Source organism: Psittacula echo (genome assembly GCF_963264785.1).
Source record: "Psittacula echo genome assembly, chromosome: 4".
Lineage (NCBI taxonomy): Eukaryota > Metazoa > Chordata > Aves > Psittaciformes > Psittacidae > Psittacula > Psittacula echo.
Window position 1 is genome coordinate 40,692,397 of NC_137738.1, and position 18,037 is coordinate 40,710,433.

General features: G+C 38.5%; 1 protein-coding gene across 1 annotated transcript in view; it reads left to right on the forward strand.

Moving 5' to 3' along the window:
* Nucleotides 1-18,037, forward strand: part of ESR1 (estrogen receptor 1) — a gene marked incomplete at both ends in the record, with an annotated part of 109,063 nt that overhangs the window by 12,798 nt on the left and 78,228 nt on the right. Inside the window, one exon of the mRNA XM_080615883.1 lies at nucleotides 17,252-17,442. Within this exon, the coding sequence (XP_080472009.1) occupies nucleotides 17,252-17,442 (191 nt within the window). The remainder of the gene's footprint in view (nucleotides 1-17,251; nucleotides 17,443-18,037) is intronic.

The window sequence follows — 18,037 nt, forward strand, 5'->3', positions numbered from 1 at the left end:
TAGAAGGTGCTTTGAATAGGAATCAAATCTAAACCAAAACCTACTTGCAGATACCTGTTCATATGTTGTAAGTTCAACTAGGAGTTGATGTCTGTTGTGTTTGATGGATATTTGTGGGTCTGCAAAATTGCACCATATCAGAGGTTGGATGCTCTTAATCTCTCTTTCCTATATCTTTTTCTCATCCACTGAGTCACTGGCATGTGCAGCAGTAACCTTCTCTTATGCACCATGATGCAGAGTTGCATGTACTTACTGTTTTGGAGCTTGCTGCTGTGTATATGCTTGCACAGTTGTTCAGTTCCTGCAGGATGTGTGTTCCAGAGTGTGGAGTTGGAGAAAAGCTGAGCTCTTGGGTAGGAATGCAAAAGGTTTTCCACATTTTAGTTGCAAGTGAAGACAGGAGTTGAAACTGTGTCTCGTGGCAATTTGCACTGGGATTTGTGGAGCAATGGTGAGGCTGGAGAGTGATGACAATTATGACATCTTCAGCAGAATCTCTTTCTATTTTACATTTTATACATTGCAAGATAATCTGATTGAAACTGGGTTTGGATTCTTTATTTCACAACAGACCGGTGTTGCTTAGAATTATTTAGCTCTGTGATCTGTAAATCTATATAAATACATATTTGAAATCAAGTGACTATGGTTTCAAGCTTGGCTATCTAGTGCTACATGCTTGAGTTAAAAAATAAGTACCTGAGATGCTAGATGGAGCTATATGAAGAAAGACAGTACAATTTTAAAACCGTTACTGATATTTAAAAATATTTTTATTACAATTAGAACAAAATTTAAACCAAAACAGAAGTAAATCAAAGAACAGAGTCCTTTGAGTAATAATTCAAATATTGACCTATTTGTCTTACAGAATACTTTTGATACATGGTTTGTTTGAAAATCAAGCATTAATTTGGTCATATTTATACCACACTAAGCCTAAACAAGAGCCTGGTGTTGTATTGTAACCTGCTGCTCATTCAGATAATGTTCTGGAAGAGTTATGTCTGAAATAGAGTGTCAGAAACTTTTGGGACGATTTTGGTGTAAGGAAATGCAAAACCTCTTAGGTTGTTTTAAAGAAAGGTGAGTCATAGCTGCTGGCTCCTGCTCAGTGCTAATGCATGGGGGACTAAGTGTCTGTGATCAGATCTGGCCAGCCTTCCTGGAGCGGGATGGGGGTGTTGTGCTGCAGTCAGCCACCAGCTTCAGCTCCACTGAGCTGCTGCTTTCCTGTTGAGGCTTGGGCCGGACTATGGTAGGTTTGTTGTACTAAGCTTTGTGCAACATCCACTCTCAACATTCAGCTATATGCAACAGAGAATGTTTTGGCTAGAAATGAGTAAATAGATGGTTTTCTACCATAGGTAGCCATTAAAGAATATTAGGCAACAAACAGAAGTTGAAGCCTGGGTGGGTTTTTTTTAAACTTCATTTATACAAAGCGTGCGTATCTGGAAAAGAAAAAAATGTAAGATTCAGGAGAGGTTCCTTGTGTCTAGTACACTGGTATTATATGTGCTCCATATCAACAGGTAACAATATGTTTTAAGATGTCATGTTTCAATGTCCGAAGCACAGCTACTGGGTCCATACTACTGTACATTTAATTCTGCATGAATTTGTCTATTTAATAGACTTTTTCTTTCCTTTGGAATTTATATGACAGAGAATAAATGCTGTCTACCAACAATAAAAAGCGAGAAGACTAATGAGGTCCTATGTTGTGGCACCTTTGAAGTATGTGAGCTTATTCTCTGTTGCTGTGAGGAATAAGAAATGACACAAATAGATAAGGTGGATTTGTCGAAACAAAAGGCAACTTCTTAAGGTCTTGAAACAAAGTTATTACCAACACAAAAGACAAGTGCATAGATTTCTCACAGACCTAATTTCTCACACATTGCTGCATAAGTTACCCCCATAATATGTCAACAAGCAGTTTTGCAAACACATATGTGCAATTGGCTGCATTTCCATTCATGAGCTGTGTTCTCTTTGCGTACTATTGAGTGCGTAGTCAGCATATACAAATTTATTTATGGATATTATCAGAATGAATAATTTAGATAGTTTGAGATAATTTAGATAATGTAGACAGGTAAAACTTAGTGTTTACTATTTGGTTATTCCTGCTGATTGAGACACCTGCACATGAAAAAAGAAAGAAGATACAGAGGAATGCGGAAAAGATCACAGTCCATTTTTTTAATCTATTTTAATGCTTTATACTGTTGCAATGTAACCATTAGTCCGAACAACTGAAAGATGCCACTGAAAAAGTTTTTTCTCCTGTCACATTTCTAGTCACAATTCCTGTGGCTGCATTAGTAAGCCAATGTGACCACACAGCTGGGATCCTTCCTTCTTCACCCTGCATTATCTGGCCTCCTCCCTTGCCTCAAGTCTTGTGACTGTGTGTTGAACAGCATTAATTTGCTACTCTGGGCCTAAATGTCCATGGCCAGAAATGAAGGCAGAGCAAGACTGCCTGGTATGGCAGCAGTTTGCAGTTACTACTTCTTGGACATAAAGAAAAATGACAGCCTTTACAGTCTTTAACACTAAATCTTCAGAAGTGATGTCTAGGGATTACTTAGAGAGGTGCTGAACATTTACAGCTCTCCTTGAAGGGAAGGACAGCTGTAGGAGCTAAGAAATCTAAAACTTTGAATATCAATTTGGTGGTGGTGTCTTAAATGGTATCCTTTCAGGAACAATCTTTCCAGGTTCTATTTCTTTTTACTTTTATTTTCTATTTCTTACACTTTCACTGCTCTGTTTCAAATTCCAGTGTGTTTATCATATGGTGTACTGTTCATTAATATTCAAAGAATGAACTGGCATGTAGAGTTGAATTCAGCACCTTCCAGCTCTGCAGGTGATATGCAGCCCATCTTGTATGCAATGACTGGTCAGTATGACATGTTTTCAGACTGGTTGGTTGTATGCATTCTGTCATGTTTTTGTCACCTTTCCGTCGTTTGGTAACACTCAGCTATGTGCTTTTGTCCCATCTGTAACACTCATGCTTTTGAACATATGACTTTCAAGTCATATCTGAATTTCTGGGATGCATATTCCTTCATCCATCCACCAGCTAGGACTGGTGCCTCTGTCTTTTCAGCTGTCAATCAAGTGTTGCACCACAACATGCAGTGTACCAGTCTTAGACTGGCTTTTGTCTGCTGCTGATACTGCAGGCTTGCAAGGAAGTTAATGTGCTTGTATTACTGAGATTGTGCATGTCCCAGGTACTAGTTTGATTTGATGAAACTGGCTTAAGCAAAAATGGGTCAGTATGTTTAGAAACTTCTTTTCCTTTCACTGGGCCCTAGATTGTGCACTCTTAGTCCAAGGACTACAGAGGCTATGTTCCTAGGGTTTACTGTTATGGTGTAAGAACAAGGGTCTGTGGATAAACCACAGCTTCTCGGGGAAGTACACAAGCATTCTTACATGCAGGTGTCAGATTTTCCCTAGTGCCTAGTTCCTTCCCTGCTGACCATATTGTGTCTTTGAGCTTGAAACTCTGACTAGCCTTTTTCCTATATTCCTGCCAGCAGCTGGCACAGAATGGCTTGTATGTGGTCTGGGTGGTAAACCCGTTGAGAAAACATTTTTGTCTCTTTGTGCTTTATATCAATTGGTTCAAGAGGTCTACATGCACTTTGAACTTAAAACACTACTTTAAGTAGTCACCAGGGTTTATATTCTTGCGGCTAGAACCCTCTGATTTCTTTGTTGGGACCATATGTGGCTGTAGCATTGTTTTGTTTCAAAAGTTTATTTTCAAATGCAGTGTACCCCTTAAAGTTACAATTTCAGTTTTAAATGTAATTTTAAAGAAAAATAGTAATTTGAAATGATAGATTGGAATTTCTGAAACAATGTTATCTAAAGTATAATGTGTTATACAATCTGCATTTCTATTTAACGTAACGTTTAGGTTGGTGTGAAGGAGAACATTTGTATCTTCCAAGTGTTTTTCTTTAAGAATGTCTTGTTTAGTGTTGGTCATTAAAAATAGTTTACTAGGAATTTAATGAATCATTGGGTGCATCTGAAAAATTTGGAAAGAGGGCTTGCCCAAGATTAAAAGGAACTCATGAGTCCATAAAAGTCCTGCAAAGGCATGGTGAAGGAAGATTTATGACTGATTCATGTGTTTTTGCTGGCATTTACCTTTGAAATAGTATGGAGGTAAGAGTAAGAATCTGACAGCACTTCCTGAAACACCCTTTTCCAATCTATTGAGTGCATTTAACCTTTTCCTTTCAGATGGTAGGATTGTGCTAGTTATTCTGAAGTTAGAAAAGAAATAAAAATGCCCAGTGACTGAGTAATTCTAAAGAAAGCTCAGTAGGAACAGCGATACCATGAGAAAAGGACTTTTGGATGTGTTACATTCTTATATGAAAGGCTTTTTCAATAAAAGCCATATTTTAATTCTAAGACTCATATAAGAAATGCAATTGTGCAATTTTACAGCTTAGTTTTGGAGGCTTAGGAAACTTTGATGGAGACAGGTATTCCTAAAAGTGTAGAAGCTGTAGAAGATAGATATACACCAGAGATTGTCAACTGAAGTTGGCCTTTTGTTTTTCTCTTCATGCTTCCAGCTTTTCAAATATATATTTTATTCTTCAGATTGTTTACACTAAAGTGAGATGTCCTGTGTCCATGGTCTCAGAGTGTTTGCCCACCAGGCCTTCAACTTTAATACACTTGTGGGCTCAGCTGATTTCCAGACTCAGGCCCCTGTTTCAGAGCCATACAACTGCACACCAACTTGGTATTGCTGCCAGAAAATCATATCTGTGTAGTGCCTAGAGGCACTTTGTCTGTCAGCAGCTTTTTAATCAATTTTGGCATGCTTTTAGACAGCGGATTAAGGTTTTTCCTCAGATTATATGACTCCACACACCAGAGTCTGTGGGATTGCCTAACTGAGTGGGTCAGACAGGACGTAGAAATGAGTAGAGAAACCCTGAGCAAGTTGGCTGGTCATTATTTTGGATCCTGGGGAAATGGATCAAAATATTTACTTCACTGGTCTTGTTCCTTAAAGAGTAGGAGGATCATTCAGTGATCAGAGATTCAAAAGATACATCAAAACAATAATTGAGAGAGCTGTTAATGGGCCACTTGAAATGTAAGTACATAAGAGGTGCTGCTTACCAGAACAGAGTCTGAAACATTAAATATTTCTCAAATTCACTAAGGGTCAGTGCAGTGCCCAGGCTTTGGAAAGAAAAAAATCTCATGCACAAGTAAAATAATTGGGGAATTACTAAACAGGGAAATGGACTGCAGAATGAAAAAAATTCTAAGGGGTAGAGAAGATCATAAGATAAATATAAGTCAACAGAGTAATCTTTTGCAGAGAAGGCAAATTTTATTCTCTGATGAGATGAGCAGGTCAATATGCTGGTATAGAACAGACTGGTAAGGCCTATTTCAGAGATTTGAGTCCACTAAGGGGCAAGCAAATTATGACAGCAGCAAGAGGATGGGAGAATTAGAGAGGAGACTCTGAAATGAAGGCTGGAGGCTGAGAGGTGGTGTAGAAGGAACCTTACAAAGGGAAAATTTGTACTAGGAGGGCAAGGGATGAATTGTTCTTTGGAGTAACTAGGAATAGCTGAGGACAAATAAGCTTAATTTCCATCAAAGAGTGCTTAGTCTGGACATTAGGTACTGAAACAGTAAATTGTCCACAGAGACAATCATTGCAAGTGTCATAAGGGAAAGTTAAAGCAAGTTCCGGTTGGGCAGGTCTAGATAAATAGTCTTTTGAGCAATACTCTGTCCCTGTTTTACTAGATGCTAGTGATTGTAGAGTATGTATTTCTGTAGGTCTGTTTACAGCATTCACATTGAGACTGCAGGGCAGATTGATTACTGGCAGAGCAGAAAGTTCTACTCCTGCTTAACACTGCAGAACTGTGCCTGTGGATTTATCCCTAGATTCTGTTTGCTTATTATATGCATATTTGTCTCTTTGTAAATGTATATTGCATAAAAAGAAATGTTTTGATGTTTTGATGTTTTGATGTTTGAATAGCTGTCTGTCAAAACTTTTAAATCTTGGGATTTTTGCAACATGAAAATCCTACAGGAAATATTTTTTTCTTGAAAATTTTAAAAGAGGAATTTTCTTGCCTGAACTTTTACTATGCAGAAACTAGATTTCTGTGCTAATGTTTATAGTCTTCAAAATATTAATAAGAGGACAATGTCTTTTCTTACTTTAGAAGTGAAATTCTGGTAAGAAATATTATGGCATTTATCTCGTATTATGGCTTGCATGGCATCTCTCAATTAGTTTTTCAAAGATGTGCTTCTGACCCCCATGGGCAAAGTGTCCTGGCACATAGAAGCTCAGGACTCCAATGGGAGTGGTTACTGTGGTGAAATCTTGCCTTATAAGAGGTGCAGTCCCATTCCAGAGGAGAAAAGATAGAAGTACAAATCGTATAAAGCAATACATAAATGAAATTTGATACCTTTAAAGGCATTATAATGAAATATTTGTGTTGTTTCTCTGTTTTTTTTTTTTTTCTGTTTTTTTTTTTTTTTTTTTTTTTAACTTTATATTTTTTAATTCTGTTTGGACTGCCTTGAAATAGGTTTTCTTATTGAGAATTCATAGACTTTATGATGAGATGCTTACCAGAGAATTTCAGAAATTGTAAGTTCAGCCTTGGTAAAGAATATACAGTTTTGTCTTTTAATGATTAATAAGTTATATGTGATCAACAAATGGCAATGCTAAGGTCCCTCAGTTCTCCTTTAGTTACAAATTGCAGTATGTGCTTGTGGAAACGGTGGGGCAAGTCACAGGAAGTAGGATGGTATGTCTAGATTAACAGGAGCTAAGAAATCAGGCGCCAGAGGACAGGAGTTTGTCCTTTCTGGATAGAGGAGACTGAGACTGGAAGGAAAAGCCCAAAGGTGGAAGTGAGGGTGTGAGTGGGATGAGAGGAGATGGGTGGGTCAAACAAGAGCACTTGACAATAGCTGTGGGAGGCCAGAGCAGACATTCCCACTGACAGCAGTGGTAGCAGCCTCTGTATTTACTATTGCTTCTTCTTGTAAACTAGAATAGAATAAAGGACTCGTAGTGTCCCTGTTTACAGCTGTTAGCAGGTATCATTGATGTCCTTCTTCTGCTGCTCAGGAATGAGAGTGATCTCCTGACATCTGCTGTGTTAAGGCAAATAAGAGGTGCACCAATGTGTCCCAGCCCTGCTCTGCGACTATAAATATGAGGCAGAAAGATAACACTTTTGTTTTTTAGATGTTTTCTTTAGAAAAAAAATAATATTATTTGCAAACATGTATTTTCTATAAGCCCAAATTAAGGTGAGCTGTGCTAATCTTGTTTGGTCCCTTTCTGCCTTTGTGATTGTTTTAATAATTATTTTCATAATTGTAAGTTAATCAGAAGTGGGCTGCTCTTTCAACATTATAAAAGGATCAACTATGAAATGTGCCATTTCATATAGTGAAATACGTTCCTGTTTGTAAATGCTCATTTCTTACAGAGACTACAAGTTAAAAAAAGGAATAAGGCAAAAATTTCAAGAAGTGTGAAGGTGGCTGATTGCTGGCCTGAAGAACTATGTTCTCTGTCTAATTCTGACACAAATGCTTCTGTGAAGTTTGAAAATAATTTAAACCAAACTCCTCACAAGTATTCTCATGTTGTATTGTAATTTTCTTTGTGCTGAATGGAAGTCCTACAGGCTAATTTATGTAAGTGTTGAACATTTACCCTCGCAATTGTAGACAAGGGAAGTAGCACTCTGAACACTCAAAATGTTATTTAATGGTGGGTACTTAAAAAACTCAGGTTGCACATAACTCAGTATATACTTTTGACCTCAATCTCTCTCAGCCTCATTTTTTATCCTTTCAACTCATGAATATTGGAAAATACATTCATTAGCACCTGTCAACCATGCTCTAGTGGCATGGAAATACTGAAAGGAAATTATTTCTGATGTTATAGCTGAATTTGTATAGTGTGCTGAGAGTAAGGTACCAGAGACCGAATAGTCAAGAATAAAAAGATCCAAAAAAACCCCAGCAAAAAAACCCAAATAATAGCTGCTCTTTTTATATATATATATATATTATTTTTTTTTTTCTGTGCACAGATGAGCTGTTACCCTGTGAAAAGTATGGGCATATAATTAAAGATAATATATGTACACACAGAAAAGATAAATGAAGGTTGCAGCCGCGTTTACAAGATGCAGTTCAGCCATGTGCTATATTTAAAATCTTAATCTTTTTTAATGTGTATTCATATAAAGCATCTGTGTGGGTGTTTCTGAGTTCACCTTATGTACAGAAAGAAATTATTAACCTTTTGTGCATAAGGGAAAAAGAACAAAAAGCCAAACAGAAAATTTCCATTACTTCAGAAATGATCGAATTCTGGGCTACCCTGTGATGTACAGTGACACCACCACTCTTGACTTAAAAGTAATGCAAATGACTGTGAGTTGTAGTTTAGATTGTGAGAAATAGCAGTGAGAAATGTAACAGAACCAATTTCTCAGTATTTATTCAAATTTTTTTTGGTATGAATTTAAATTTCAGACCTTTTGAACTGACAAATAGTTTGAGCTCTTTCACCTTTTAAACCCAGGCCCCACCTCCCTGCCATCCCCAAGAAAAACTTCCACATTTTTCAAAAGGTGGGTAAACTTCTACGTTGTCAAGGGGACCAGCTGCAAAATGATCAGCTCACATTTGAAACCATGGGAAACCAATCCCAGGAGTGGAAGTATGGGAGAGGGAAATATTGAAAATGCTCAAATTCAGGTATTAAGCATGTCAACGAAGAGCCTGGGCTCCCTTCCTCTCCCATCAGTAGAACCTCCAGGAAATGTGGCTGGAGATGCTGTAGACCACATAGTGACTGTGAATAGATACACCTCTCTAGACTTTAATATTAGTGACAGATCTGAAGAAAAAAAATTGACAAAAATTAAGAACTGAAAAGGACTGAAAGGATGTGAGAATTTGCACTGACTTCAGCAAATAGCTTTACAGGAGATTTTTCTTCACACATGGCATAGTTTTGTTTTGGCATATCAAAATATAGTATTTCAGTCACTCATTCTGAAATGAATCAGAGTTAAGGTTGAAGGAAGCTGATAAAACTAATGCCAAAGGAAATGTTTAATTTCATGTTGAATAAGAAGATTTGATGACCTAAGAAGGTATGATTTTGCTTTTATGTTGACAGAGCCTGTCCTCAACACTACCATTTCTTGGCCAAGAGTTAGAAAAATAACTTGAGTTATTTTTCTAAGTTATTTTACGTTAGTTACTAAATAAAATTGTATTTTATTCTACTTCTAAAGAAAACATTTCAGTCTTCTGACTATAAAATACATGTTCTGATACCTTTGTGAAATACTGTTAATATTTTAAGATTATTCAACATTCATATGTTTTCGTTTTTTTGTAAATGTCTCTTTGATCACTTCTCTTTTTTCCTGAACTGAGACCTGTCCTGTTTTTAGGTGTTTTTCTTGCCATTTTCTTTTTTTTTTGTTAGTTGGCCTTCACATGTATCTTCTGTTCATATCAGCTCTTCTTATTCCTTTATGTCAATTATTTCTTCACCTTATCCATTCACTACACTAGCTTAGGGTCTTCTACACAGGTAGTCCTGCTAAGATGGCCCTGCACTAACCTTGAAGGAGAAGATATAAGTCAAATCCATGAAATGAATGAGATGAAGTGACCAGAGGAGCATTTCTCCAGCATGAAGGTCTCCACCTGCGTTGTTGTCATAGCTGCTATGTAGCTCTGCTCTGGTGGCCTTCCTGGTTCCACCCTGTATTTCCCCTAATGCAAAGACTTGTGAAAGCACAGGGAGCTGTGCAAGGCTACAGGAAAGGGAAGAGGATGGTCTGGTCCTGCAGTTCATATAGAAATCTGAATTACAGGCAGCTCCTTCTCATTCTAGAGCTTATTTTCACTCAGGAGTGTCAAACTTTCACAGCTATGTTTATGCTTAAATTGTCGATGAACTTACATGTCACTCTTATTAAGGTGGGCACTAAGCTGGAATAGACAATGTCATTATCTACGGGAAATGCTTATTACTCTCATTTTTGTTGTTGCAGCCAGAGACATTAACTTGATGACAATCAGGAAATAAACTGATGATTGTGGAGCAAGAAAATACTGCATGTATATTGGTTACCTAAACAAGGCCAGGACATGGGTGTAAACACCAATACAATGGTTCTCACTGCTTTATAGCTTCATGCTCCCAGGCACAGTTTGGCCTGGCTGGGTAAACCTCTCCCAGCAGGCAGGTCCTGTGCAAGGGTCCTTCTCCCTTGGTAGCATAGTTGAAACCATCCTGTTTTGGGAAGGAAGAGAGTTTATCTCAGTGAGTGAAACATGCTTAGAGACATGGATTTGGAATTGTTATCAAGTCTGTTTGAGTCCTAGCTGATCTTCACACTGATAGTGGATTAACCAAGGACTGATGCCAGTTTCTGGCCCCATTGCTGAAACTTGCTTTCATTGCTGTAGCCCATCTTGTGCCAATGCTGGCATAGGTCTTCCTACCAATATTCCATCTATCTTAAAATACCTTGTGATTCTGTCCATTTGATATACAACCCTGTAAAAGTTTCTCTCTACATCGTCAAGTTATATTTAGCTTAATTACAACCTTAGGCTTTTTAGAATATTTGTTTTAAGCCAACATTTTCATTTTGATGGTGTATATAGGTACATAGCGAATAAAAGAGACTAGGGACAACGTAGGCCCCCTCCGGAATCTATTGGGAGAACTGGCTACCCTGGATTTGGAGAAGGCAGTGGTTCTTAATACTTCTTTGCCTCGGCCTTCACTGGCAAAGGCTCTGACCACACCACTCAAGTCTTGGAAGGTAGACACAGGGACTGTAAGAATGAAGACCCTAGGCCCACTGTAGGAAAGGATCTGGTTTGAGACCATCTTAAAAACCTAAACTTACACAAGTCCACGGGACCTGATGAAATCCATCCGCGGGTCCTGAAGGAGCTGGCGAATGAAGCTGCAAAGCCACTGGCCATCATATTTGAAAAATCATGGCAGTCTGGTGAAGTTCCCAGTGACTGGAAAAATGGAAATATAACCCCCATTTTCAAGAAGGGGAAAATGGATGACCCGGGGAATTACAGACCAGTCAGTCTCACCTCTGTGCCTGGCAAACTCTTGGAGCAGATTCTCCTGGAAGGCATGCTAAGGCACATGAAAAACAACAAGGTGGTTGGTGACAGCCAGCATGGCTTCACTGAGGGGAAATCCTGCCTGACCAATTTGGTGGCCTTCTATGATGGGGCTACGGAACTGATGGACAGGGGTAGAGTAGTTGACGTCATCTACCTGGATTTGTGCAAAGCGTTCAACACTGTCCCACATGACATCCTTGTCTCTAAATTCAGCAGACATCAATTTGATAGGTGGACCACTTGGTGGACAAAGAACTGGCTGGATGGCCGCACACAAAGAGTTGTGGTCAATGGCTCAGTGTCTGGCTGGAGACCGGTAACGAATGGTGTCCCTCAGGGATCGGTGTTGGGACCGGTCTTGTTCAACATCTTTGTCGGTGACATAGACAGTGGGATTGAGTGCGCCCTCAGCAAGTTTGCCGATGACACCCAGCTGTGTGGTTCGGTTGATACGCCGGAGGGAAGGGATGCCATCCAGAGGGACCTTGACACGCTTGTGAGGTGGGCTGATGCCAACCTGATGAAGTTTAACCATGCCAAGTGCAAGGTCCTACACCTGGGTCAGAGCAATCCCAGGCACAGCTACAGGTTGGGCAGAGAAGAGACTCGGAGCAGCCCTGCGGAGAAGGACTTGGGGGTGTTGGTCAATGAGAAACTGAACATGAGCCGGCAGTGTGCGCTCATAGCCCAGAAAGCCAACCGTATCCTGGGCTGAATCAAGAGGAGCGTGACCAGCAGGTCGAAGGAGGTGATCCTGCCCCTCTACTCTGCTCTCGTGAGACCTCACTTGGAGTATTGTGTGCAGTTCTGGTGTCCTCAGCATAAAAAGGACATGGAACTGTTGGAACAAGTCCAGAGGAGGGCCACGAGGATGATCAGGGGACTGGAGCACCTCCCGTATGAAGACAGGCTGAGAAAGTTGGGGCTGTTCAGCCTGGAGAAGAGAAGGCTGCGTGGAGATCTCATAGCAGCCTTCTAGCATCTGAAGGGAGTCTATAAGAATGCTGGGGAGGGACTCTTCATCAGGGACTGTAGTGACAGGACAAGGGGTAATGGGTTCAAACTTAAACGGGGGAAGTTTAGATTGGATCTAAGGAAGAAATTCTTTACTGAGAGAGTGGTGAGGCACTGGAATGGGTTGCCCAGGGAGGTTGTGAATGCTCCCTCCCTGGCGGTGTTCAAGGCCAGGTTGGACAGGGTCTTTGGTGACATGGTTTAGTGTGAGATGTCCCTGCCCATGGCAGGGGGGTTGGAACTAGATGACCTTAAGGTCCTTTCCAACCCTAACTATTCTATGATTCTATGACTTTTTTTTCAGATTTGTTAGACCTGTTTTCTGAGAGTACTAATTTTGAGGTGCTTAATGTACTTCAGAATTTTGTTTATTTATATACTTAGTCATTCTTATTGCAGTACTTCTTGAGATGTCTTTTAAGTATTTCCTAGCACTTAATTCTGTTCAAACAATCTTTCATATCTATTTTTCCCCATATGGATATTCACATTCTAACAGCAGGTTAATTAATTTCATATTGAATACTAGAATGGTGTTATAATAAATCAAATCTGTGGAAAAACATTTCTGCCTTTGAAATGGCCATTAGTTTTGAGGCTTTTTATGCTGGGAACTGCCATCCATTCTGGTAAGAAAGATTTAGCAGCTGGCAGATTAAGATTTCTTGTATGAAAGTAAATTCAGAAAATGAGAATATTTCCAGGTGTCTCCTTTAACTGATTAAATAACATTTCCCTAAACCCTCCTACCTGTGAAATCTCTTTATTTCAGATAGAATCCAATAAAATTTTGGGGTTGCAAACAAATTGGGCCTTACCTCACTGCTGGATGGATTGTGTATTGCAGGTTATCCTATATTCATCCCACCTGCAGCTCAAATTACTGTGATGTAAAAAACTGAGATTACATTACAAAACTGTAATTCCCTTATGTTGATATTCTTTTTAATTTAGTCAAAAAGGGGTTAATGATCTCTTGACTGATTCAAAGCTGCAGGCGATGAGTGAATATTTAAAGCAGAGGTGTCTTGTTTGCTACCACATTTATTGAAGAGCAATCTCAGCACAGCATAGGTGGAAAAATAAGAAAGTGAGTGTGGAAGACAAGTTTGTTCTACTCTGTGGGTTCCAAAATACTTTTCACTGTATGTCTGCTGTGTTATTACATTTGGAAATGCGCAGTAAATTCTGAGGTTTTTTGCTTTCTAATCTGTTCTGTTTTGGTGCAGGACTTGGAAGGAGGGATTTATCTGGGGTTTTCTTTCTTTTTGATATATGTTTGTCTTTGGTAAACATTGTTGACAAGAACTTTTGCTCCTTTTTTTTGTTTGTTTGGTTTTTTTGTTTGTCATTGTTATTGTTTGCATAGATTACAATAGAAATTGTTGAAAAGGTTCTGCTATTGTATTTTGGGAATGATGATCTTGCCAAAGTTATTAAAGTTGGGTTAGGTTGTTGCACTATGTTCTCCAGAAGGCTAACCCTTGAAGCCTAACTGAAAACTGGATGAAGAACAGACTGTTATTTTTTGTCAGGACACAGCATAAGTGGTCTGTGATATGCACTAACTAACAGCTGATTTCTGGATGAAATTTGAGATGTTTTATTGATTTAGCAAGCTCTGCGTTATTGGGATACTCTTCCCCCAAAAATTTCCTCTTCACCTACTGTAATAGGTACCACAGCTTATTTATTACCAGATTTCATTTCCATTGTATAAAAGGAAAGGGGTGGCAGGATGTTGTATCTAGGGAGGATAGTGTTAGGGGTATTTTAGTGCGCTTCCTGTTGTGATTCACAAAAGCCTGAATGTGGTGACTCTGCTAGGCCAGTTTGCAAAACCTTGCTCAAGTGGTGCTCAAGTGGCACTGATTATGGGGGTGGGAAGCCAGCAAGGCTATCTTTAGATTCATTTTGCTCTGTGAAGGTCTGTTAGAAGATTTGTAGTGCTCTTTTAATGCAACAAGTTTGTGTGCAATAGAGATCTAAGTCGAATATGAAATGCATGGACATTATGGAGAGGTTTGAGCAGTGGTGTTGCTCCCCTGTCCATCTGTGATCCCTTGCACCATGGATTCTGTATATGCTTACAGTGAGCACACTGTCTCATTGCCTTTGCCTGAAGCCTTCCTCTGAAAAAGTGGCCTCACTGTGTGACTGCGGATGGACAGAAACTGTGGGACAGACTCCTTGCAAGCAGCGTGGCCAAATATATCTCTCTGTACTGCATCTTACTTCTTAGTGTTTATGTATTTTATTTTCTTCTGAGGGTATATTTTTCGTGAGATTTCTTACCTATTCTTACAGATAGAAAAAATACTGTTTTTTGGTTTTTTTTTTTTTTTCTGTTTCAGTCTACTTTTTAGTCATTTTTTATTATATTTAAATACAATTTTAATAGAAAAGTATTTGTGAACCTAGTCTTGATCTGAGTGAAGCTAGATATTCTGAAAAGATGAAATCTAATTTATTTGGGCTAAGTGGTGACTGATACTTTTTGGTATTTCTTTACTCTGTTTTGCTTTTGTTGCCTTTGCCTTTGCCTGTTAGTTGAAGTGTTTTCTTTTGTATCCAACTAGAAACACAGTTACCCATAGAACTGTATATGTGTGTGGTGTTGGAATTCTACTACATACTTGAAAAATACGTTAACTGTTTTGGAACTTGAAATTTTTTTACTTTTACTGTTTTATAAAAAGAAAACTTAAAGTTAGAATTTTTAAAAATGTAATTTATTTGTACTTCTTTTTGATATGAAAATTTTGGGAACCTTATCTTGTATGACATTGTATACATGTAACAGTGTTGAAAAATAGAGTAAAAAATTATGAATATTTATCAGGTGGCCATGTACACCTAACAGAGTAGTCTACTGCTGTTAAAATTATATTAGCAGTTACTTACTGGCTTGCTGGTTTACTTCAAATATCTTAAACATCCTTGTTCATGGTTAACTTAAAGTTATTCTGAGAGGGTGGATAAGGTGATCTAGCTGCAGGCAGGGGAGAGTGGGGTGGAGAAGGTAAGAAACAACAGCTTTGATCAAGGCTTAGTACAAAAAAAAAAAAGTAGTCTGTTAAATGGGGCACTGGAATAAAGCAAAATTCAAAGGAAGATTCAGGACTTGGAGAAAAATAAAAAAAACCTTCCTAGGTTTGGTGGGCTGGAAAAGGCAGTTACATGAACAATGTATGTATTGTGGTCATAACGATTTATTAATGATATTGTTTCAACTTTTCACATTTTAACATCTAAAACATGCAAGGTTTTTTTTCCCTACCTAGTTTGTTAAACTCATATTGTCAGAACTGTGGCGTTTTCCAGTTTTCCCATCTCACTAAAAAGCCAGAATTGTGTCATGTCAGGATTTCACCATTTGCAGTTTCTTCTGTTTTGCAGAAGTCCCAGGAAAACAAAAATTATTTAAATAACTGTTCAAAATTAACCTGCATATAAAGCCTGGTGAAGTTTGGGCTTAAAAAAATGCAGTTTTCTGAATGATGCCAGTAGCAGTTTCAGTAGCAGTTTGTCTAACAGAGCATCATGTTTCTCTAGTAACTGATATTCATTGAAATATATTGTATCTGCTGACAGAAATCATATATAAAAAGTCTCAAGGGGATGTGAGAGCTTTCAGGTGGCTTTCGCTTGTAGAAAGCTTTGGAGCATTGAAATGGACTGCAGCAGGAAATGTCAGGGTACTTTGGCTAGATGAAAGAGCATAGGTGAGTGTATGTAGGATAATCAGAAAGCTGCTGGGGAGTATTTGTTTGAAGCAGGAAGGTGCTGTTGGTGCCAGATGCTTCAGTTCATCAAAAAAGGAAGTTTTGCTGAGCTGAAGAAGGGTATAAGGCAAAACAAGGTATGCAGGAAGAAATCTGAAAGACAGCCTAGTATCCTGGGCTGAAAACCAGGATATGTGTGTTTGAGAAAACGTTAGGATTCTGGGGAGATAAGAGCCACCTGCTTACTAACCAGCAATTAAAACATGCATGGCAAGTGAATTACTGTAAACAGTAGGATTCTTCATGCTTCAGCTTGTCTGATGCTGTCACACCCAATTGTATTTGTCTCCTGGACAATTTGTAGCGTGGACTCTTACTGGAAAACATGTTTTGCAAGAGCTGTTTGCCTTCCAGGAGCAATCCCAGAGTTCGCTGCTGGTTCCCTTGGTAATTTCACATCCTCTCATCTTTTTGAATATTGTTTACCATACCTGGAGCAGCTACTCATAATAACCTCTTACCAGATTCAGCAGATGTGAGTTCATTGCCATTTACCTATAGATGCTTTTGGTTTTCAGCAGCATACTGCACAGCTCCATGATGTGCATTTCTAGTATGTCTAATAACATGTACATTACTAGAACGGAAATTCCTCAGGAACAATTTTTAATACCTTCTGGCTTTTCCTGTTGTGCTAAAACCACTTATTAATTTTAATTAAAGTGATATTGTAAGGAGAATAGTGACAATTTTATGCAGTATTATATCTTTGACAACTTAAGGAAAGTTTGCATCTCTAATTAAGCAATAATACTTGAAAATAGCCTGGTTAATAATTTGACTTGGAAATTCGGGTGCAACATTAAGTGATTTTTGCATCAGATTCTCAAACTACTTACTGGTACTGCAGTCATGCCAGATGCTTTGGAAAGGAGCAGGTACACAAATAAATGTTGATTTTTTTTTTCCTTTTTATTTTCCTTCGTAATGTCTTGAGAAAATTGATAATTTATCAAATAGCTTTTTAATTTTTCAAAGTAGAATATTTCATAACATGAGATTTGTGAGAAATTTCTCTGTACCTTACTTGTTCTACACCTTTCCAGCTAGAACAGGTCAGAGGGTGATAAAAGATTGGGTTTCTTTCCATCTGTTGTTTCAAAACTTGATCTGCTCTTCTTACAATCTTCAGGAGTGGATGAGGCTTAAGCTCACTGAAAGAATTATGCTTCGTTTTCTGCTATTAACAGGCCAACCTCCGACAACAGGCGCCACAACATGCGGGAGAGGGTGCCCACTACCAACGAGAAAGGGAGCCTGTCCATGGAATCCACCAAGGAGACCCGGTACTGTGCTGTCTGCAATGACTATGCTTCAGGCTACCATTATGGAGTCTGGTCTTGTGAGGGCTGCAAAGCTTTTTTCAAAAGGAGTATTCAAGGTAATAAACTGTTCAACTGAATCATCTTTACTCTTTATTCTTGGGGAAAATGTGGAGCTACCTGAGATTGCAGCCTGAGCCAATGACAATGACATTTACTGGGTTTTTAGTAGCAGGTACTGTGCTTTCCTGTGTATTTTTAGCTCTGTATTAGGTGAATGCTTCTAGCAGATATATAATACATTGTTTCTTAGTCCAAGATTCATGAGGGCAAGAAAAGATTCTCTGTGTTCTACTTGGCTTAGGTATGCCTGGCCATGGAGGCAATGAGAAATTTAATTTAAAAATCTGTATTAGACCAGGATGACCACTCTTTCAGGCTATGTCTATCTCTTTTCTGAGATTAAGTTCTAATCCAAAACAATTTCTTTTTTTGAGAATTGCTCCTCAGATGAAGATTAATTCATGTTGATTGATTAATAAATCTTAATTTATTTCTCCATTAGCAGGATGGTTCAATCTAAATCTTTACTCCTTGAAGATATGAGATGTCTTTTGAGAACCAATATTGAAAAAGAATGTTTCCTTGATGAAATAGTATCTGTATCTGTCAGGAAAGCTGGGCTTTGAACTATACACAGAGTGATTTAGTTCA